This window comes from Vidua macroura, chromosome Z (assembly GCF_024509145.1).
Source record: "Vidua macroura isolate BioBank_ID:100142 chromosome Z, ASM2450914v1, whole genome shotgun sequence".
NCBI lineage: Eukaryota > Metazoa > Chordata > Aves > Passeriformes > Viduidae > Vidua > Vidua macroura.
Window position 1 is genome coordinate 28495694 of NC_071611.1, and position 25222 is coordinate 28520915.

Consider the following 25222-nt stretch of genomic DNA (forward strand, 5'->3'; position numbering starts at 1 on the left):
GATGAAGAGGAATACACAATGTGCCTACCTGAAATACAGCAAATAAAGCACTTTTCTGCTGTGTTCTAGCTCTTCAGATCTTAAGTAACCCTACAAATCCTACTGCCTTGAACTTTATTTTGTCCCTTGACTACAGAAATGGGAAAGATATAGAATGTCCAATGTTCTATTCACCCTTTCCTTTGTTAGGTTATTCTCTGTTAATAAGCTGTGAAAGGAATTGCTTTAAACTAATATGTAAAGTTCTCTGCATTAATAATTTCCTTTGCACATAGTTAGCAACTCTGCCTTGCTTCTACTGAATACTTGATTCAAACCCAGGGATTTTGCATAAATTAGAGATGTGCTTCACTATTTGTTGACTTAATTAGATGTTAACTTACAGAAGCAATACAAGTAGGAACTAACTTTCCTGGATGGGCTCTTAATATTTTTCATATTATGTATTGATATTGATAAATAAATATTTAGTGTATCTGTATTAAAAAACACATATATATATAAATAATGTCTCCACAGGGTATAGCAAACCTAAGAAAATTTGCCTGGGAGTAAATTGAGAGCTCAATAAAACCCTGAGAATTAGCCCCCTCACCTCTGTATAATATGAATTCTACTTGTTCACAGGTCTTAAAAACTCACAAAATTCTATTTCCCATTTACTGAAAGAGAACAAAAGTCCTAAGGCTACAGATTATTAGCACTAAAATTATTTTAATGAAAAATACTATTTCTTATAAAATAAACATTGCACACCACTATAAAACACACAAACAACTTGTGCTTAGCTCTGTAATTGTGCACTTTTGTTTCGCACTAAGTTTGATTTAAATAGAAAAACTGCAAGCATTTACTGTCATTAAGTTGAATTTTAATATTTAAGAGAGCATATAACTTTTTAAATTAAAAATATTTTTTACCTGGTACGGGCTGTCTCTCGTTCCATTCACTTGTGATTAAAACCTCTAGGATTTTTATGTGGTGTTCTGTATTATCAGAGCTGCAAGAGATGGATTAGGCAGTAAGAACTAGGAGAAATACAAAAGTTTATTTTAAATTACTAAAAAAAATTGAAAGAATTTACTACAATGCCCTTACATCAAAAATAAGGTCAGAAAATTATTTAGTTAATCTTATTTTGTATATAACTAATTCATATTTACAGTACAAAATATCGTAAAGATGATCCACATACCTTGCTGTCTGGAATTTGAAAAGCAGAGGGCTGAAAATTTCAGCCAGAGACCTTGCATTCAAGAGATTTTTGCTGGAGGCTTGACAAACTCTGAGGAAATGCTTGAGCAAATACTGGAGTGTGAGCCAATACTGAGGAGGTATATTTGGAGATCTGATCAGTTTCTTCAGCAACTGAGCATATTCCTCTGAGCTCTGCACTTCTGCAAGCAAACAGATAAATGGTTCTAGAAACCAGCACAGGAACATTCAAGTAAAATGAAACTATATGTGACTCCTTTAGAAACACCAATTTTACAGAAAAAAAAAATTCTGTCCTTCATTAGAACCAAAAGATACCCTTCTTCTTTTAAAATAAGAGAAATGCTCAGAGAAGAGTAAAGAACAAGTATTTAAAAGTCAAATGGAAACAGATATGCATTTTGGTAAAAACCACAATGTGTTCAGAGTGTACTGGTAGAAGTCTGTTTTGTGTTTAGCGTCACACATGATTGGGTAATTCTGAGATGCACTAGATAAGTCTCACAGGTGCTGTTCTAACTTTGAAGGTTTCCAGTAACAATATCCTGTCCTGAGATATATAATAGAATACTTGGCCCATGTGCTTAAAACCTATAAGCTGTACTTGTTTGAAATGACCACTGTAGATGACGAATCTCACATGCATGTATTTCTCACTTTATAATCTGCAACTCCAGTGTAACACAGCACTACATGACCTCTAATACATTTGCTTTGTCAGCACTGATAAAAAGTTAAAAATTAGCTTTCTGTATACAGTTAAGTCCTTGATTTTTTCCCCCAGTTCTTCTATAGTAATTCTAGTTACTAAAATGAAGACAACTGTGATCCCTTGTATTTTATATTCTTTGCCTAAATAAGTAACCGAATAATGCAAATAATGTCTAGATCTGAACTGAAACAGCATTCATAGGAAAGGGTAAAGGTACATTTATGACTTCTGAGATGCTACCAGGTTGTGTAGAATTTTTGCTGTTCTGTGGGTGACAGCTGAACCACCAGATATCCAGAATTCTAATAAAAGCCTTTTTGTTTGACATTTGAAATAATGCAATAATCATACCTTGAGCTAGAGAAATCATATCACTGTAAACAGCTGCTGGAATGATGGGATTCGGCAGGTCCAGGATATACCTCTTGAGGGCATCTGACAAAGTGTGAATATCAAATGTCTCTAAATCTAACGTAGAGGCATCTAAAGATAAAGAGCAACATGCTTTTTAGACTTCAGAAAGTGGAAAAAATATACAAGGTTATAACAAGCCAAAATTGCTAACTTATATCTGGTTCATGGGGAACAATTCATAAGAATGTAAGACACCAAGGAACATCTTTGAGATGAAGAACACACAGAGTTCAACACCATGCCTAGTCCCTTGGCATCTGATGAACCAAATAGTTTCCATAACTGTCTTCTGTCACATACAGTTGAGGGCTGAACTCAGAGTAATGGTAGTGACTTGATGCATTTTGGCAATGTTAAGGAACATCGGAATATTTTTACAGGTCTCTGTTTTATGTGTAAATATTTTGTGTAAGAAGTAAGTATTAATCAAAGGTTTGGCCAAATGCAGCTTCTCTACTTCTATTATGACTAAAAGTTTGATTAACATCTTGGGAATCCAAGTCTGCAAATATTTATGTAAGTAAGTCGAAACAAATATACACGTGCAGAACTGTTTTCTTGCTGTTTTATGCAGCTGTTGAGATTTATCTTGTAAAACTTGATACCCTTCCAGGATAGTTATGACTCGGGATAAGGTTTGGGAGCGTCACATAAAGGACTACTTGTTAGTGTTAGAGCAAAGAATATCGGCAGCAAAAATAAAAATAGGAAAATACAGAAATCCGTATTTAGTGAAAGCAAGGTTAGGGTTCATCCTATAACATGAAACTCTGGCACAGTAAAGTCCTAAGTGTATACAAAAACATCCATATTTTGTACAATAATTTAGAGGCATTAACACTGATCAACCTATCTAGCAAGGTTCTTGGTAAAATAACTATTGAATCTGCTTGTCTACTTTAAACAAAGGGAACAGGAAGGTAGAGGACTCAAATAAATGGTGTGTCTACCAATACTGTGAAATAAGGCAGCCAAGAGGGGATAGTGAGAAACTTAGTGCTCCTCCACCTCCTTTGTTTTCTGCAACAAAAAGCTTGCAGTATGAGCTCAAACCTTCTCAGACATGAGAGAAAAAGCATCATAAATGTCTTAGATGATATAAAACTTGAAGTGTGGGAATGATTTCTGCAAGAGCAATTATGTGTCAGAGAATCCACAAATTCTTAAAGAAATAGCTGTTATTACTTTTGCTTCTTACTGACTGCTTTTTATTTCATAAGCCAAGTTAAATCATGCATCTTCAGTGTTGACCATTTCTCTGAAGTATGTCCCAAATTACTATAATGAATACATGAATAAGAATATACTTACTCTGCAACTCTCTGGGTGTAATATCATAAACAGACCTAAACTCTTTCATCTGCTGAGCTGACAAGATGTAAATCAGCTTTGATTTTGGAGCTAGATAGTATTGTGTTGATGCTAACATACAGTTATCCAATTAAAAAATGGAGAGCATTTTAACCACTAGGAGAACAGCACACAAATGCAAGTTCACAAAGCTGACTTTGCCCTCTGAATTAGCATTCTGTTAATTCAAGGAGAGCAGGCAGAGGAAATCAGATCTGTCTCTATCCCTGCACCTAGATACTCACTGCACCAGCTCTGTCCTGAAGATCCTAATCCTATGTTAAAGAGAAGTCAGAAAGAGACACTGTTACCAAAGGGAAAAATTCTGTTTCTGTTACTCAAACCTAACTACATTTTAAGTAGGAATACATGTAAACCATGAGTTTTTAATCTCAAGCGACAGATAAACCTTTCCTAAAATTATAGCTCAGTTTAGAGACTTAAGAAAGGATTCAGATAAATCAAGAGATGCAATCATATTGGTGCCACCAAAAATCTGTATTTATGCGGACTGGAAAACATAAATGCAACACTAAAGAGGTGACTGCTATCATAAGGCTGCTAGCACCACATGCCTCTCTTCTCTCCCTGCTTGTACAGATACACTTCTTCACTCCTACCACAATCAGCATAGGACAGGATGCTCTTTTACTTTGAAAAAAACAAACAACTCAGAGTATCATCACTTATTTGCTTTGTTAATGTTTGCAGTTATTAAAGATAAGGAGACTAAATTACTGAGTGAGTTTTCTTTCTTTGACCCTTTAGCAACAAGGCATGTAACCATTTTCATTTTCTACCCCTTGTATATTTGCACTCTTTTAGGCAAATGGATGCTCACACCACACATTGCACCCCAGCTTGCCAAGTTATGGTCAAACTCTCCTCCTACTCTTATACTGAAACAGTGCTGCCATGCCAGTATATTCTGGCCTGAGGGAGAAATTAAGTATACCAAAAAAAGAAGAGGAAATATATTTCAGGAAACTTGAACGGGTATGTGGTATAGTTGCGTTTTACTGTCTGAGAACGCAGCCTACAATATTAAATCAATTGTCTCTTTCTCTGCAGTATCACTCTGTAGCAGGTACATAACGGGCTGCTATTGACACCCTGCCTACTGGACCAAAAAAATGCACCACAGAACTGTATGTAAACAACTGGCCATTTGTTTACAAAATAATAACCTGCAGCCTTTCAGGACTAATGTATTTTTACCTTGATTCTGAACAAAACATCTCATTTTTCTCAGTACAGCTAGACTGTCAGTCTTTGAAAAAGCAAGACAACAAGAGATTAAAATAAATACTCTTAGAAAAAAAAATGTACAGTGGAGCCATGAAAAAAGGCAACTTGTAAAAGTGAAAAATACTTTTCATATCAAGTGTAAAAGTTAGAAAACTTTTTTATTTATATATGTCTTTTTAATAGTATATTATCGAGAACCAGCACATATGAATGAGAGTGGTCTGACCACAAAATCTGTCCAGTGCTTTAAGGAAGAGAATTGTACTTACCACATTCAAAAATTTGTCTTAATTCCACTGCACTGCTTGAGCCTTGTGTTCCATACAAAGTTGAGTACTCCAGACCTTCAAAACAAAATCGACAGGACATGTTCAGGACAACATTAATATTTCGGTGACTGTTGCCCTGATGCAACATATTTCTGTTTTGTTCAATAAGTACTTACAGTATAAACTAGCAACATTCTTTCACCTACCACACTATAGAATGTGATTGTTTTTTAAGGCTGTAAAACACCTCTTTGTACACTCAACCTGCTGTGTCTGCAGAAAGAGATAGCCAAAGAAGATCAGAGATGCCAGTAGTCCCACATATTCTGTAGAACTGTCCACTGGCCAATTGTAAAAGGCCAGGACTAAGAAACACATTCACAATGGTGTCAGAGAAAATATCTGCATGTATTGCATAATGTGTCTAATAATTCACCTGAATTGTTAGAAAATATATCAGTGAAGAGTTTTCACATGAAAGATATTGGTTACAACTTTCCTACATCAGTGAAAATAGAGAAGACACAAGGAAAGATACTATATGCAGGGATGCAGAGCACTGATGATTTAACAGTATCAGTGGTGTCCCCTGAAAGCAGCAGCTCCTTATGCACACTTGGGCTAAATACTGGCCCTTCACATTGATATCAGCAAGCTCCTACTCTTTTAGGAAAGGCTTACACTCTTTTAAAGTGCCAGAGAAGTATGTTAGAACCATGTCCCCAAGGACAGCAGCCTGATTCTCATCAGAATACAACTTTTGCTCTTATTCGCTAGCTTAAGGCCGCTAAATGAGCAGGACTCACAGAGCTACTCCTTACCTCACCAGGACTATGAAAGACACATCAGAGGAGGTGCCAGGAAGATATAAATAGGGCAAAAGAAGTATGACATCTTAAAAGATGGAGGAAAGCCTCAAAAGGATGGAGAGATATCAGCACAGGAAAGCAGGTGAGGGAAAAAAAACCATAAAAATAACACTGTCTGGCTCACTATAGAGCAGCAATAAAGAATTGGCTCCTGAAGAATAAAACCAGTTCTTGAAACTTTTTAGTATTTTATTCTTTTCTTTTTTTCCCCTGCTTTGGGGCAAAACATTACTTTTCTCCCTGTGTCATTAATTCAATATTACATTAATTCAATGTTATGTTGGCATTTACATAACCAACTAAAGGTGCTTCACTAGAAAACACAAAACAATACCAAACCCTTCTCCCTTACCTTCCAATAATACTTACATTAATTATTAAATGCCATTTGAGGCAAGCTTTGGTTTTGCTCTTACACTCCAAACAGCCTCTAATGAGCAAAAACCAGTGCAACAAACTTTAAAGGAGATTATTTTGGATGTTAAGTAATGCAATGCATTATCAGCTCTAGAAAGAGGACATGCCAGCTCTGGATCCAGTTCTGCAGTCTTGGTTCACATAAGCAACAGAACACTTTGGTAAATCATTCTTCAGCCTACCTTTCTTTTCAATTGTCTCTACTATCTTGACAAGAATTGGAGGAGCAACATCAGGAGGTGTGAACTGCTCTGTAAGGTCTGAAAGTAAAAAAGCTGGAAAAAAAAAAGAAAAATAAGCCAAGCTGCAGATGAATGCAATTACCTTTATGAAAATCAAGACATGCAATGCAACTAGTTAATTTTTAATCACAGAACAAAGATCCCAGTTGTCAGGGCTATATGAGAAAACTCCATACTTAATCAAAAATGGAATAAAAATTATGACAATTGCATTTTTTGTAGCATTTTCTTTCAGGGACCTCAGTCCTAGATTCACTCTCCATATTACCTAGGAGAAGAAAACACAATAAAAGTTTGCAGTCTATTGATGTGGAGAAATACAGTGCAAGTAAGGAAAGAAAAAAATCTTTCTGTCTCAGATATTTACATACACTGTGCACAAATGTCTGTGAGTGCCTGATCCTCTGGGTAAAACAGATTTAAAAAGGCCTGAAACAGCAGTAGAAACAAGTATTTCACACTCTTACACAAGCCCAGTAACTTCTGTGCATTTCAATTTTCAAGTATCATGCTATTAACAGTATTGTTTACTTGAAGCAAAAACTTTCTTTTCTATATGGACTGGTTAGGAATAAATAACAGTATAATTGGAAAGGGACACTTTGCAGATTCAAACAGAACTGCACACAGGTTTTATATAAAGTCAGTTTTCATGCAATCTGGTTTCTTCATGGAGAGAACATACTCCTAAAGGCATGTTCTGGCTCTGTGAGGAAAGGTCTATCTCTAAGTACACAATTTTTGCCAAAAGAATAATTCAAAAGTTTTAGAGTGGACCTTTAACACTTGGAAACAAAAATGTTTACATAAAGATATTAAACTACTGGCAGAACCATCTGGCATAGTTTGATGGATTATGATTGATAAACAAAAATTAATTATTGAAGCAAAAATTGGCATTTGCCTAAGCAATGGTGATCTCTGCTCAATTAAACTCACCATGGACAGAGAGCAATTCTTGAACACACATACACAAAGATGCCTGTATGGATATGTATAAATACATATATGCACACCCTCCACCCCTATTTTCAGAAGACTGAAACAAAATTATGATGATAACTAAGTGAAGGAGAAAAAAAAACCCAGAAAGACTGAAACAAAATTATGATGATAACTAAGTAGAAGGAGAAAAAAAAAACCCAGAAAGAGTTTTTAAATAAAAACTTTGAGATTAAAAAGAAAAAATAAACTGAGAAAGAATATATATCAACAGAGAAAGAGAGAGCAGACAATTTTGGCTGGTAATTCACCCTATTTTGAATTAACTTCATAAAAATGCAAACAATTTTGCTGTGCTTTAACCCCAGCCAGCAATCATGTCCCACACAACTGCTAAGGCACTCTCCTCTGGCGGAGAGGAGTGAGAGTCAGATGGGTAAAAGTGAGAAAATTGATGGATTGAGGTTTACATAATTTAATAGGGAAAGCAAAAGCCACACACAAAAGCAAAGCAAATAAAGGTATTAATTCAGTACTTCCCATGGGCACGCAGATGTTCAGCCACCTCCAGGAGAGCAGGGTTTCATCAGTGGGTAATGACAACTTGGGAAGGCAAACACCATCACTTTGTACATCTCCCACTTTCTTATTCTTCCCCCAGATTTACTGCTGAGCACAGCAGTATGTATGTGGTATGGAATGCCAGTATGTATGTGGTATGGAATGCCTCTGTGTCAGTTGTGGTCAGGTGTCCTGGCTGTGTCTCATCTCAACTTCTTGTGCACTCCCTGTCTCCTCACTTGTGAGGTGGGGTCTGAAGTGGGAAAGGTCTTCACACTGTATAAACCCCACTCAGCAATAATTAAAACATTCCTGTGCTATTAGCACTGTTTCCAGCATGAATCTGAAATGGAGCCCAATGATAGCTACTATTAAGAAAATTACTTTTACCCCAGTTAAAACCAGCACAAATTTAAAAACAGTACGAGTCAAGAGAATGTTAAGGGCTTAAAATGGATCCCTTACATGGTAGCAGAGGAAGAGCAGGTTTTAAGAACAGAGTTTACATATTTTTACCTATGAAAGTAACTTTCTGGTCCCTGAGGCAGCTAGTTACATTAAATTCTTCCCTCTTTCATAACATCAACAAAATTGCTGAGCAACATCTCTGAACAAAGATGCTAATTTCCTAATTCCAGATGGAGGCAGCATGCAGCCACAGTCTACAGCCTAAACTGAAACAGAGGAAAAAGACAAAGAAGGATAAATAGAGACAGAGGATGGAAGTCAAAACTAACAGACAGTTGAACCTCATCAAGTGACAGCTTGGCAGTTCAGGGATGGCTCATCTAGGCTACTGAGCAGCACAGTGCTTTCTTCCATTAACCAAATTGTGCCTTGAAATGATGGCAAGACATCAACAAATACCTATCAACAAGGTATATTTAGAAAAATAATTCTAATTTCCACTGATGTAGACTTTCTACACGAGGGATGGAGTTCAAGGAAAGCAAAGAGGAGAAGCCAGTGTAAGGGGAAGAAGCCCCTTGCAAGGTGAAGACAAGACAATACAGAAAACAGTTTGTCTCTGTAGACTTTACTTAAATTACCTCAGCAGAGAGGACCTCTTCTTGCAGCCTTTTTGGTGCTCCATGCTTTTCATCTTAACTTTATTAAAACCAGGTTTGTATCATAATCTGTTACAAATATCTTTGTTGTAGAGTATTCATCAATCAGTAATATTCTTACTTATTGAAAGCCTTTGGGAAGCGACACCTTTCCCTTTATATTTATACAAAATCTGTAATGTATCTACAAGACATGTGTATGCAAACAAAATGCCATATTGCTTAAAATGAAGAGTTTACAAAACTTCTCTGCTAGCCTAAAATATGCATTTTAGGTGTTCAGAGGATTTCTGATGTCTCTTCCTCTCTTTATCCCAATCCTTTCCAAAACTGGAAACTTATATAGCCAAAGACATTGCTGAACTTTTAGATATGACATGAGAAGTGAATGACAATCCCTTCCATAAATGTATAGTCTGTAAAATACTTGTGTATTTGACTGAAAACTCAGGATATTAATCTCTCTTTTAAGCTCTACAGCAAAAAGACACAAACGACAGAAAGACACATAAAGGCAGGTCCAAAACCTGCAGTTACCAGCAACTCCAAAGTTACAGAATAAAATATCTAAGTCACACAGTTACATGCTCAGCAATGTAGAAGAAAAGCATTCACTTCATCAGCATGTTGAAGACAGCATGAACAAATTAAAATCATTTAACCTCCAACCTGTTCTAGGATTTCCTACTCACTGTGTCAGCTTCAATATAATTAACACATAATATCACACTGACTTTTGCTTAAAATTTCCCAACTTTTGTACAAAATAGAAAATTACATTCATTTAAAGGCAAAAGGCTTCACAAGACATACATAGTCAGAAAAAAGACCCCCAAAAAATTAACAGTACCCAAAGAACTGAAGCCACTTGATTACATTTATAGAGAAGACAGCCCAATTTGGGAACAGTGTGCTCCAGTTTCAAAATGCTGAGAGGAAATCTCAGCGGCTAAACTGAAGAAAACTGCACCTAATTTTTGAAAAAAAAAATTTACTCCAAGAGCTAGAATACAAGTTATGATTAAAGAAGTCCTGATTAAAAGAAGTCTAGCTTACATGTACCAGCATGCATGTTAAGATTTGCAGTAGGAAAGGAAGACTTTTTAGATAGGTCAGTTTTAGTAAAAGACAATTGAAAAAACCCTCACATGCAACCTTCATTTTCCCCCAAATGCCTCTGTTTGTTCTTTTTTTTTTTTTTCCCCTTAATCTCAGAGTCTCCAAAATATAATGGTTCTCAAAACTGTCTTCTTTCTAGGTCTAGGAGTGGGTCTCCAGATAGTAAGGAAGCTTCTGATGACACTTGATAAAAGCTGGGTTTTCCACTAGCTCTATTTTTACCTTGCCACAGTGAGAATCAAAGAGATGAACCACAAATCAAGGGTTCTCTCCAATCTGCAAACTCTTCCTTCTCCCTGTTTACAGACAGGACTGAACAGCTCTAAGGCAATGGCAATGTGTGGGAGATGAGAGCATACCTTACATTCAAGGGCTGCCAGCACAGCTACAAAGTGCAAGATGAAACCAGCACACAGCTGCACCTTTGGAAGGGTTCTCAGTAAAAAGATATAGACTTAGTACCTGGCAATGACAAATGGAAATTTAAAGCTGGCTTCAGATGATTCTGAGACATATCTTTCATTACTGCTAGAAGAAGAATGAAATTAAAAAACATATAATAAAACCCATTAAAGTGTACAGTACATATCATGAAAGGGAGTTTAATTTCTAAATGTTTACAGGAACTATATACTACTCTACTTGAATTTAACTTTGAGTTAAGATTACTCCATGAATGTTCTTATTTATCCAGAAATGGCATTAATGTTTGTACACACATTTTGCACTTTTGATGTCAACACAGCTCTATATAAAAGTCTACCATTTGAGAGCTCAGGTCTTAAGATGATCATAACACTTATGGTGCATGCAGATATACACTTTATGCATACAACTGTATCCACTAACATAATGATTTTCTGTAGCTTTTCACAGGTCCTTGTTTGGAAGTCATACAATAACCCCAGACATGAAAGGTTCTACCAGTACTTAAATCAGCTATATTAAACATAAGCATATTAATTAATGCAGAAGAAGAAATGCCAAGGTAAGGATCATGGTCATGCAAGTTGTGATAATGCTCCAACAAGATTAGCCAAAAAACTGTAAAGGAATTATGGCTGCTCAAGCACCTAAAATACTTAAACCAGTGGCACCATCAGTATAATGCATTACCAGCTGTGGACACTGTGGAGGGGTCCTACATAGTTCAACACCCATGCTTGCTATTGAAAATTCTGGGGAACACAGGAGCTTACTTTCTTCATTGAAATACTATTATTTCAGCAGTTATGTACTCTACTACTTGTGGGAAATGGAATTCAAACAACGTTCCACTATTATCACCCATCTTCCTTGAAACAGAATCTGAATTTCAATAAGGATCCATAATATCTGAATTCAACAGCTTATCAGTATACAATGTGTTGAAAATGAGGGCAGTTAGGCAGTCCTGCAGGGCCTTTCAGGCAGTGGTATGTATTGAGCTGTTCCATGTACTCCTCCAGGGTGCTGGCTGCTAGTGACTCCCACATTAGAGACAGCAGAGCTTGAGGAGATTGTGCTGGGAACACACCAAAAGTCATGCCTGTGGAAATACAATTTCAGACCCTGGAAAAGTAGAAAGCACTAGGAGGTACATCATCACATAGATGATGGCACAACCTGAAGCTTTTCTCCTGGCCCTATGGTGGCAGCTGGTACAGATACTGAGCCTCAGCCATCACAGTCCTCTCAGCACCTGTTGTAATCAGCTGGAGAAGGCCACATGAGACTCACAATACATCAGAGTGAAAGGAGTCTTACTGACAAAAACCTCTTAACTCTTAGTGAGAGGGAATTCTGTGATCCGCTGAATGTTTCTTAACAGTCTAAAAAATAGTGAGTTCCTGCAAAAACTTTCAGTACAACAGTATGAAAGACTAAAAAAAAAAAAAAAAAAAAAAAAAAAAAACCCCTAAACTCTAACTCTGGAGAAATTTTCCATAGAGATCAGTGCTTTGGGTTCAGTGTCAGACCAACACAAAAGGTAAGTCTGGTATTACTATTATTACTATTAAATACCAAAGAGCAACTCACCCTGAGATTTGAAGACATTTGCCTTGACATTTGCATTTTCAGATAACCTAACAGTATTTACCAAAATAACAATGTTCAGAACTGCCTTACTGCCATTAGCAAAAGGTTTTCACTGGGCAAAGATGAAAGACAAAAAGGCGAGAGTGAAGAGAAAGTCAGTGTTACTGTGTGTCTCAAATAAATCAAGCACTGTAACAGATAGTAAATTCAGCTGCAACTGTTCGTAGAGAATACCTCTTCTTAACCCTATTGAGATTATTTAGTTTGGCTATAGTTAAATGTTACAAGAGGTGGAAAGCAACATTTAAAGTGTCAGAAGGAAGAGCTATTCAGGGCTCAACCACTTTCTCTAGTACTGGTTCCATTAGAAAGCTATTAAAACAAAACACCATTCATGGAAAAATATAAAAGAGATTTAAGCTTCCATGAATTTGACACATCATTACAAGTGGCTTGATAAGTCTGCCAACTATTACTTGTCTTTTACTTTTGTGAGATGTCATCAGTCAGGCAGGTTGCAGACTCAGACTATCACAGAAGCCTTGGCAGTAAAGAAGACTAGATTCAGGAGAACTGAAGACAGGTAAAGAGTATTGCAGCACTAGAAAAAGAAATGGTCATGCCCATCAACACTATCAGCCTTTGGGCTCAGAAAAAGTCCATTTATTATGGAGGCAAAAAAATGTCTGAGACTCAGGATTTATTGTAATATGAATGACCCCAGAGCTATGAAAATAAATATAGAAATAATGCCTGCTGGTGACTTTAAATTACTGGGGTACAACTGGAAAGCTGAATGAAAATACTACTATTTTATAATCCTTGAATATTATGTACCCAGTACAGTCTGCTTCTTCCACTGGCTAACATGTATTGGGTATGAACTGGAGGACAAAGTAGTACCTTGATTTACATGTTTCCTGTTAACAGGACACTGAAGATTTCAGCCAGGATATACAGATCTGTACTGAGAAAATAATTTATTACATCTGCTGTCATTTCTCTTTTTACTCTGTCTTCAGTGATGGAACACCTGAATAAAGCAGAACTGAATAAAGCCTTTCAAGGGCAACAATGGCAACATTTAACCCTCATGGCAAAACAGTATCCTGGCAATACACTTTCAGACCTCAAATACCTTTGTAAAGCATTCACAGTTCTGCTGTGATCCTACATCAGTAACACTGAGTGACAACAACTTATCCAAGGGGCTTATATCAAAAGGATGACAGCAGCAGCTCTCATGAGCATGACTTGTCAGTCCCAGTTTACTGCCCAAAACAAAGCCAACATCTCCAGATTCCTCCGTGTTAAGTAGGTACTAACAACATAGCCTATACAGTTGAAAAAGGGATCTCAAACCAATTTCTATAGAAAAATGTACAAAACTTATCATAATATTGTGACACTGAACAGAATAAGGCAGTCATTTTTTCACAAGGACAAACACACGTATATTAAGATGGGACCATTCATAGTCTAACCCACTAAATCTAAGAGGGTCAGAATAAAAACTGAATGTTGCTTCATTTGTCCTAATTATACATATGACAAAACCACAAAGTTACCTGCATAAATCAATGCTGTAACTGAGACCTACTTTGCCTAGATGCTTCCCAGGGTTATCAGCACACATGCAAGCAATGGTCTGGTTGATAAAGTATCATGTGCATGGTGACTATGCAGGGAATTTTGAGGGCCAGGAGAACTTATTCCTCTCTTCATCCCAGTTTATGAAATTGTGCCAGCTGCACTCTCAGGGCTAAAAAGAACACGGGGCAACTATGTGAAAAAGGGTGAAACAAGCCCTGGTAAATACAGATTAGTACATGAAAATAATTAGTAAACAATAGATGGCAGGACTAGGCAGAAAAAAGCTCTGATTAGATGTTGAAAGTCCTACTCAATAAGATACCAATTCTCTGAAAGAAATACAGGATCTTTTTACCCTTCTCTGTCACAAAAATTGTCCTAAAGCTGCTGCATTAATCAACTAAGACAAAGCAAAATGAAAGTAGGGTAAGAAAGAACAAAGAGATTGTGTCCGGCTTGAGGAAAGTTTAGTTGCAGAGATAAACAGAAAAACAAAACCACAAAGCAACACAGTATAGAGAACTATATTCCTTTATAAGAGTTTAATACTTTCAATAGTGGCTGATAATCATGTTTCACACTTAATAATTTAATATTTCATAAAGACCTGTTTCTATCATCAGTTGAAAGGGAAGTGATAATGTCTGTACTGGAAAGAAACTCTGTACATAATATTCTATCAGATTAAACCTTAATAACTTTATTAATTATGAGCTGTCAGACATTTTTCTCATTTGCTACAGAACATACTTCTTAGAAATAGAAGCTATAATTAAGACAACAGATGTTCTTTGTTGGATTCATCTGAAGCATGGATAATTTTTTAAAAGCAGCCTGTAGTTAAGACAGTATTCTGCTTCCCTCTATGGGTGAGCTTTTGCAATACTCTTTTTCCAAACAGAGTTGAATTTAATGGCTGCAACTATTTACAACTATTATTAGCATGATTAGAAAACATGAGCAGTACTATTCTGAGGAAAAAAAATCATTAACTAAGTAAAATGTTCTGGCGTGAAGTACACTGTGTAATGCCATACATAATGCATACACAGTTCTTCTAAAGAAATTCCCTCCCCCAAAAAGCAAGGAAGAGATGGGAAGACCACCTGCTTATTCAACTCTTCTTTCAAGGATCTGTGAGACAAACAGAAAGAAAAAAAAAAGAAATAAGCAAGAACGTACTAAAAGATGTCTTTCTGCTTCTAAGTAGAGGAGGCACTCAAAAAGCTGAGGAGAATAGAGTCTGGGTCAGGATAGACTTAGCTGGAGCTGAAAACCAAGCAGGCTAGCACTGGGACTTTGACACTGCTGGCTTCCAGGAGAGGCACATCTCACCTCCCTCAAGTGGTCTGGAGCACTGGCACAGCTTGAGGCTTCTCATGCTTTTCTCAGGAGTGGCAAACTTTCTTACTCTTCACTCTCAGGGATCAACCTGACACAAGCCCTGTGTGACATGCAGAAGCACAGCAGTAGTATTCTCACATTCCCTATGAGCATCACTTTAAATGGAAGGACAGGTTAATGTCTCTAAATAGAACAAACTAGCATAGATTTCATTGCATGATTCCAGTGACTGAGAAAAAAAAATATTTTAATAAGCCAACACCTGTTTTTCATGTCTTGTTGACATCTGCAGGTTCCCTGCCAGCAGTTTTCAGTCAGAGAGATACTAGCAGATGAGAGGTAAGCTGTGATGTAGGTACCAAGTTATTGCATCACCACATACAAGAAGATGACGACAGATGACAGAAAGGAAGGAATACAACAGGGTCAACCAAGTAGCTGAACCAATAAAGTGCAAAACTGCCTTTTTCATAAAGTGAGGCTTGTTATATTCCCTCCCCTTCCTTCAGGATTGCTGTTCCAGGGTTAGAAAAGAGCTGAGATCTGCAAGAATTTGAGTAACTCAACCTGTTCAGTTCTCCTCAGAGACACTAAATGACAATTTCAGCTTCTGGCAGTGGTTTGACATGAAACCATACATGCTATCAAGAAGGTAAATATATACCACTGAATGTTCAAGTGTAGCGTGGATAGTGCTGGCATGAGGACAAACAGCACATTCCACTGGCAGCTGCAACTTGTGACTTACTTATCAAGTTCCTGGTGTTTCAGTGTTATTATTGCCATTAAACATCCAGATTTTAGTGGTGGTACATAGAAGTCCTTATTAGACAAAATTTTGATAGTTCTCAAAACAAAACCTCCCTCACTGGCATTATAATTAACTAAGCATTCCCTTAGAACTGTTGCCAGCTGCCTTCCCACAAACTACCTCATCGTTCCCAAGGATACTTATGCCATGATTTCTATTAACTTCTGCACTCTAGACTTTTTTTTTAATAAAGCAAGAGTGAAAATTCACTAAAAATATAATTTATTGTAAGGTGACTAGACGTATGCTAATATGTTTACAAGGTACTTTTGCTACAGTCACTCAATAAAGAATGAGCAGCAAAGCTCCCTCTGATGCCTGCTATACTACACAGACACATTAAAAAACTATATTGCAAGAGCACCGAGACCACCACCAAGGTCAAGCACTCAAAACTTAAGACCACAAAAAACTAAGGCTGCATGTGCAATTTCAGTTCATGCTTTCGTCTCTTTTCATATAATGACATTGAATTTTCCCCATGAAATTACACTGCCCATTTCAGTGCACAAAGACCAGAGCTCTCAAGGGATAAAACTCAGCTGAAGAACTGAATACTTTAGTACCTGGAATATTATCTAGATTGTACAAGGACACATGGTCATGCAGTAGGCTTATATTCTCTTGTTTACTTTCCTCTTCAAACCTGAATCTTCTATCATCTCATCTCAGAATGGCTTCCCATGTAAAAGTACTTTGGTCCACAATTTGTTTTTGAGTTCTTCCTAGCAAGAGGGAGAGGAAATACGTATTTGGTTTTTCCTGGAAACATTTGAAACATAGGAAAGAGGCAGTTACCTATCTTTTAAGGGAAGGAATGCTGAAGTCCATCTCAAGAGGCACTTGAAAATTTTGGTTCTGGCCAACCAGTGGAAAGTCATTGTGAGATTATTTCAATGACCTCTATCAGATAAAATAGAGGTATCTATCTTCATAGATAGAGCAAGTTCATGTGCTGGAACCATTTTAATTTAAGAAGCAGTAACATGTATTTTCTTCTGAGTAGTCTGGTGCTATCCTACAAAAGATTACTACAAAGATTACTAACCTCAATTCCTTTTCCACATATAAATGGTGATGGTTAGAAACAGTGCTCCAGCAGCATCTCCTCATTCTCTATTGAGAATGACCTGTTCCATCTCTGAAGGATGCTTGTTCCTTATTGCTGTTTCCTTTTTTCCAGTAACGTAAAGTTTCTTATGCAAGGCAAACACTGGTTTGTGTAGTATCTCTGCTTGAGAAGAGCAGATTTTAAAGCATTCACTTTTTATTCAATAATCATAATACATAAAAATTCAGGGCAGTATGTTGTTTTGCTCTGAAAGAAGCTTTGTTTTGTTACCTTTTTGCTGTAGAGAAACTAATGGGAGAAGAATGCAAACAAATCCCTGTCAAACTATCCACAGACAAGAAATCTAGAAGAAAAGAATAGGCTCTTCACAGCTGCAAGAAAAAGATAATGCGTATTACTATACTTGAGAAGTCAAGTTGTTTAGATCTGGAAGATTTACATAAAAGAACTGGCAGAAGCTGCTGACAGATAAAAGTCAACATTGCTCCTTCATCTTTTGGGAATTATGGGAAACATTTGTAAGTACACAGAAAGTTAAAAATAATGAGTGTATAGCAGTCATCCAGAAAAAAATGCAAACAGTGGCAACAGCTCTCCAGCACCATGACTTTTATTCAAAAAATTAATGTATTTCAAATCAAACATGTTTCCTCCTCTAAAAAAAAAAAAAAAAGAAAAAATGAAAAGCTTAGAGCTGTAGCTGTAGCAACAGAATACAGCAATGCTGAAAGACAATCTTATAAGAAAGTTAAACTGGGTTAATCCTTAGAGCCATTAAAACATCGGGTGATCTGACATAGATACAGAAACAATATTATTAGGAAAATCCTGGACTGAATCTACAGAGAGGTAATCCCACCATCCTCTTTACCTTCAGATGAAGAAGAAAACTCTAAGTCTATATGTAATAAGATTTTTTGACCCATGGTATGATATGATATGATATGATATGATATGATATGATATGATAGAGATTAGAAATCCCTAATGTGGAGATTTCTCTGCATAGCAATATTAGTGTTATTTTCTTATTCCAATATATTTCACAATACCAAGATCCTAAACAAAAAGGATGTATCAAGTACATGTATTTAATGCATGAACCTAAAGATCTCTCTTTCATAAATCATTGTTTGTTCACACTCCTCTGATGAGGTAGCTTTAATTCAGACCTTAGCACTTAAGGAGATGAATGAATTTCATGAACCTTTAGAGAGCCGCCAGGGTCCCAACTGGTTAACTAACTCTAGCGGCAAAAAACCTTCGTTTGTGTACTGACCAGCACACTGTGTTATGAAATTCATAAAATGTAAAACCTGTTTATAGGAAGTGTATAAGAAAATTGAAAATGATGGTGTTCATGAAAAACTGGCTGTTTTTACATCACCATCTGGAAGCCAAAGATTAACTGAAGTCAGGGTAAGAAGGTATGGAACAGGATTTCAGTTTGCAGTGGGAGCATTCATTTGCAAAGAGACCAAAAATAAGAAACAAAGCCTCTCTAATAAAATCCAAACACTTCAAATCCAAGAAATCCTTTTGTAACCTTACAGTGTTAGAGTGTTTTGTGGTCTAAAACAAAGAAAAATGTCTCACTCTTGAAAACCAGTGGTGTATTGTAAAAGAGTGAAACTGAGCAGAATAGGATGAAATAACTGAAAGAAGTATTTTGTAAGTGATCTTGGAAGGTGTAAGCTACAGAAGGACAAAATTAGAAAAAACATAAATCTGGTTAAGAACTGACAACATGTTCTTTATTATCTTTAGCTCATATGAATCAAATAAAAGCAGCTCTTTCATTAAATAAATGAGGGAAGCAGAAGCTCTTTTTACGTCCTCTACAAAGACCCAAGATGAGCAAGAAGCATTCTGATCCATTGCTTCCATTTCTTACTTCTGCTACTCAGCAGCTGCCCTTCACTGACCTACTCCATCACAGCAGAATATGCTGTAGACATTCTCTAGCTTCCTTGTAGAAAATTCATGGGTAACAGGATCAATGCTATCTCTGAACTTAGAGGACTACTAAGTACATGACAAGAAAAACTAATGACAAGAAAAAATAATGTTGTGAATATTTAAGTATTGCTAGTGTATAGCTCTTCTAGAGGTCACACACATAAAACATCCAAATCAGTTTTTCCATCATCCTGCTCCTGCTCCTCTAACCCACACATATCTGAAAATATAGTGGCACTATCTATCTATATATTTATCTCCATTTCCACAGAGCTTGAAGCAAAAAATCACTCAGTTGACTTGGAATGTTGCTTATGGGATGCAATAAAGGAGTAAAAATATGTTCCTGACTTGTGCAAGATGTGATCAAACATGTGAAAAGGCCTTCTAGCTATGATTCACTAAGAAATGGGTGAGGGATTGAGAGGCTGAAAGGCTGCTGGCTGACTGGAGTAAGCCTTCTTCCACACTGGCCAGCAAGGACTGAGAATTGACTGTTCTGCCAAAATGCCAGGTATAGCCTGCTTGTTTTCCTGCTATGCTGCTGTGTGTGGGGTGGTGTAGGGGTTGCGGGGGAGAGAGAGAAAGAAAGAGAGAGAGAGAGAGAGAGAGAGAGAGAGAGAGAGAGAGAGAGAGAGAGAGGAAAGAAAGGAAGTCTTGCATTTATGGTCTTTTCATTATTGTGCTCCAAAGGAATCCCTTGGTCATCTTGCCAGAAGAAAGAACCAGTTACCTTTATCTGGCCCTAGCAGAAGGAAACACCTTTTCCTCATTTCATTTGCCTTTTCAAATTTATTTATTTATCTATCTATCTATTTGAATGTCAGCCACGCCAGAAAGAAAAAGGGTATCTCACTTGATTCCCAGAAGGAAAATCATTCCAGAAGAACCAGTTCTGTGCTGTGAGAACAAGAAAAAGAGGAATACATTAATTTTAAACTGACCTGATTTTTCTAAAATGCATATGACTCCTTGTTTTTAAGCGCAGTTCACGTGAACTGCCTGCATGAAGCTGGAAAAACTTGTCTCCTAAATAGCTCAGATGTGGCAACTTCAGAGAACTTCACTGAGGATTTTACAAAATAAAACTCCTCAAAAATGGCAGCAGACAGCTGGTAAAACTCACCTAAGCTCTGCTATGCTACCACCAGGTACCTATTTATTGCAGGACCTATTACCTCTCAAAGGATTCTAGTCCTTCATGGTAAATGTGCCACTAGTAGCCTCTAAAATAATTTAGACATATCAGTATGAGCAATCATCTAAACTGTGGCCTTATTTAAAGGGAAATTCCCATTTATTTTTGCTTTTTTGGTGGTTTGGGTTTTTTCAAATAGCATATTTCTTGACCTCTCAGGGGAGCCAGCCCTTCTGCTTCTCTTTTTCTTGTTTCAGTACATCAGTCTGCTTTTCACCTGTCAGCTTCCCATATTTCAAACCTTCTCTCAAACTGAGAAGTAAGGCTTAGGAGACAGAGCAAGGTGGCTGGTTATTCTATAATGGCATTCAGGTAGGCGTGAGCAACGCAAAGGACCAAGTCAAAATGCTAATCTGTGTTGCCTGAGGTTGAGGAGCAAGACATCAAGAAAGTGCAAGGCCACAGGTGTAGACTTCTCTAGCTACACATACTGAACTTGTTTGTCTGCTGATTACAAAATGTTGCAGGATAGTTTTGTTCTAAACTTGTGTGTCTAAAGACTGGGTTGGGGGTTTATTTTATCCCAGAATTGCTACAAATTACATATCACAAAATTAAATGCAGAAATTTAACATATACTGGGAGGCAATAGTGCAGTTTTGAGTCATACTAATAAAGACAAGAACAAAGTTTCATAGCCTAGTATAGTGGCCACTTATGTCACAGTCTGACAGTGCTCTGTAAATATCCAATACAAGCTGTGATGTTTTTTATAGAAAACAGAAAATAAGCATGGATTAAAGATTTCTGACAAGCTGCAAATAGGTAACCAAATAATACTTAGCATGATAGAAAGCACAGTATTTTCCAGAACATTAACTTGATACTTGAAATAAGAGAATTTCATGTTTTTACTTCTGCATGGCTATCAACTTGAGCCCAACAGAACAAATTGGAACCATATTCAAGTCTATTTTTTCCTGCTGGCTTTATAGCTTCCCCATGCTTTCTGCACATTACACGTTCCCTCTCTTTTGCTCTCAGCATTTGGACTCTCTCCTTCAGGCATTCTGTAATCCTGCCAACCAAAGAGCTTTGCTTTAGTAAGTAAATCTGCCAACTTAAACACCAGTCTCCTAAGGCAATCAAATAATGAAACACACATGTATGTACTTGCACATAATCTGTCAAATACCTCTCTAGCCCACTACAAATGATTTTTGCAATCTGGGGTTTTTAGAGGAGCATGCATTCATACATAGTTTTCAAAGATCAAATGCCATGGCTCTCCAGAGTTCTCTGTCTTGTCTGTACACTCAAACTCAATGACCCTGCAATTTCCATATTAGCATCTAAAGATATGAAAAATGAAAAACTTAAAAACACAAAGGTTTTTGTGTAGAAAACTTCATATGGAGTAAGAGGAGAAAATTTCATTATCCTCCTTGAAGGATATACTTCAAGGAGTAATATATCCTTCAATTTCTCCAGTTTGGCAGAGAGGTCTCCTGCAAGGACAGCACAGATTCCTCCATGGCAGAACACGCTTTCCACGTTTCTAGTGTGTCTAGAAAGTTAATGAATAACCATTCCAGGTGTCAAGAGTATTCTTCATACTTCCCCCATTATTCATCTATCATCCACACTTGATGTCTTGACTTCCACTTTCTAAACTAGTGTTTCCTGAAAGAGGAATCTAATGTATGATGCTAGCAATAGAGTAACCCAGGAAAAACTTTGAACTTTGTCATACTAGGATAAAATTGTGTTGCTGCACCTCTTGATTAAGTTTGCAGTTTATTACATGGCAAGATAAAGATGGGAGCAAAAGCATCTTTCAAGGAAGTAAATTATTGATTAGTATTAGAAGAACAAAAATCAAGTTTCAAGAATGGTCATTTACTATGTAATGTCACCATTTGCAAAAATTCCTGTACTGTGAATCACAACTATGATACAACAAAAGCCCCTCAAAATGAATAGAGATGCACCATAAAAACCTAAGAGGTGCTTAAAACATGTGTCATTGAAACATTCTATTGAGAGACATGTTTAACATGTACAACAAAATACTGAGAATTTGAAACTCTGGATTTACAAAATCATGAAACAAGGAAGCTAACACTAAATTATGTTACCATATTTGTTGAATCTGTGCACTCACATTCTAGAAATTATTTTGATTTTGATGCTTATATTTGGATTCCAGCTGGTGCAGGAAGAGGTATGCCAGGAAGATTTGTTCTGCAAGGAATTGTTTTGGACATCCAAAACATATTAACTGAAGCCAGACACAGAGTGAGAATATGGTACTCACTCCTTGGGACAAATAAAGATTTACAGAGTCAAACCTAATCCATTTCTGGTTCCTGGCTTTATTTATCTAAATGAAGTGTAACTGCTACAGTTCTCATATGCTTAGAGTTTTAAAAAGTTACTCCCTAGGATCACCTTTTTGAAGTGAAATCTACATGGCCCCCCTATGATGAAGAGATTAACCTTAGACTATCTTAAAGCACTAGGTTGTTTGCTTGGTTGGTTATTTTAATTGTCTGTTTTGTTTACCTTATTCCTTATAGGAGCAATGATAGCAGCTTTGCTCACAACTTAGTACTTGTCATTATGAAGTTAGGAAGTTCTATGAAACACTAATTAGTCATGTCATGTCATGTCATGTCATGAAAGAGCAGAGGTATCAATGAAAAAACCTGTTTCCAGAGAGAAGGCTGAAGGCTGTGAAGAACAGGTGGCTTAATACCACAAACTGATCAATCTCAATGAAGCAATTTTAATTCAGTGAAGATCTTGAAAAACACAAAGCAAGAATAAGTGGGGGAAAGGGTGGGACAACTATATCACTAAAAAAAAAAATTCTATCAGATGGTATACACTGAAAGAAGTCGTACTTCTATGTATAAACACAAGATTTAGATGCAGTTTTGAAACCTTAATGTTCTATTGTTAGCGTGAAGCTCACTGTCAATACATACATATATCAAGGTGATAAAACTCTGTATTTATTCTAAATAAAATAATTTGTTACAGTAACAGAATATATAAATAAAACTGTCACCATATCACTTCCTCAATTATAAGAAACCCCTAAGACTGTCACATTAGTAACCCAAACAGGCAGCCCTAAGGAAAATATCAGCCTTGTCAAAGTATCTATCAGCCTAGAGCAAATTTTTAACATGTATCAGTGAAGAGTTCTGAATATATTGAGAGAAAATAACCTGGTGAAAGTAGTTTCCATACTGTCATCACCAAATACAACTAAGTATATGTAGTTTCCCAAATGAAAACATTTTACAACTAAATTCACAATTCTTACCATGTAATGGACATTAAAGGGATAAAAAGTTAAGCAATATACACTAAATATGTACTAAAGGAAGCAGTTTGGACTAATTAGTAACAGGTTTTAAATTCATCTAGAAGTTAGGAGCTCAAAACAGGAATAACAGGGTGAAATTACATGCCCTGCATTAGCCCAGGACCTCAGAAGAGATGCTCACAACAGAGTTTCCCTCACATATATTCAAAATTTATGAAAGGACAGTCAGACTCTGTTCTTTATGCCAGTGTTTATGGTGTAGTATTTCATGCACATTCATATGCTATGATTCTGTTATACTGGAATCTCTTCCAAAAAGATATAAGATTTGCGCTCCCAACCCTAAAGATATTGTGAATTTTGCCAAACAGAACTAAGAATAAGAACTATGGGATTTTTCCCAATGCTGCTAAATCTTGACTATAGGTCTGATCCTGTTCCTTCTGAAGTTGAGATGGGTTTTGTCACCAATTTAAGGGAAAGTAGAATCGTAACCTATGGCTTCTCGTATGAGCAAGTTCTTGAAGTAAAGAAAAAAAAATCTCAATCGTGTATAGCAATTTTTAAGAACATCAATACAATTTACAATAATTTTATTTTTAGTTTGCATCCAAAAGGGTTTTGAAGAAAGCATTTTAATACTCTACTTAGAAGAGAGCAGCTCACATTAACAAGCATGGGCATCTTCCATCCAAACTACTAGACAATTTACCACCGTATTTTATTGACTGGCTGTTTAGTTCAAACAGACATTGAGAATTTAAAAAAAAAAAAAAAAAAACCCAAAAAAAACCCCATTCTCATCTAATTGGCAAGTTCTTACTGTGTCATAATAAAACCCTACATATTTGTCTTAGAGGAAACATCTGGAGAAAAAGCATAACAGTTGGTAACTGTCTTCCCCTTTTTTGCTATACTGTTCATGCAACTCTAAGTCCTGCATCCTAAATCACTCTGGAAGGCACCAGCAGCCCACTAGTTTTTTCAGTGAAGGTTTTAATATCAAAAATAGATGAGACTTTCACCTTGCTAAGAAGCAAGATTTTATGCTAGTTGCTCTGTACTAAACATTGTTCAACCAGTGGTTTAATATTATCCCCAAATCCTGACAAAAGTGGGATTGTGAAAATCTCTTATTTCATGTAGGGGACTGCAGTTTACACAGGTACCAGAAAGTTTTTAGAGTTGTAAGCACTAAGTTTGAACCAAGAGGTAGTCAGAAAAACATGGAAGTTGCAGGGAACGCACACTAATCTTTCAACCAACAGTAATTAACTATAAATACAGCAAAGACAATTCAAACATTCATCACTCTGTGCCCTTAAGAAGCCCTCATTCAATGAACAGAGGTCCTATTTTCTGTTATTTCAGAAAAAATTTTTGCTACTTGCTGTCTAGAATGTATTCCTTAAAATTCTATCAATTTCCCAGGCCAGATTACAAGGATGACTAGAAAATTTTTTATGCAAAGAACTGGCTTGCACTGGAGCAAAAAAGCCTCCCTTAATCTTTTTCTTATTAAGA

At 36.6% G+C, this 25222-nt stretch overlaps 1 protein-coding gene across 2 annotated transcripts in view; it reads right to left on the minus strand.

The window, feature by feature from the left end:
• The window catches only part of PIK3R1 (phosphoinositide-3-kinase regulatory subunit 1), a 59442-nt gene that overhangs the window by 20229 nt on the left and 13991 nt on the right, over window positions 1-25222 (minus strand). The window contains exons 1-6 of one of the 2 annotated variants that reach the window (XM_054003064.1): window positions 16759-16818; window positions 6677-6769; window positions 5209-5283; window positions 2279-2410; window positions 1196-1397; window positions 921-1000 (exon numbers count right to left, since the gene is read on the minus strand). In XM_054003064.1, coding sequence (XP_053859039.1) covers window positions 921-1000; window positions 1196-1397; window positions 2279-2297 — 301 coding nt within the window. In that variant the 5' untranslated portion in view covers window positions 2298-2410; window positions 5209-5283; window positions 6677-6769; window positions 16759-16818. Of the gene's footprint in view, window positions 1-920; window positions 1001-1195; window positions 1398-2278; window positions 2411-5208; window positions 5284-6676; window positions 6770-16758; window positions 16819-25222 lie in introns of those variants that run through there. The other variant, XM_054003063.1, reaches the window with a different exon arrangement.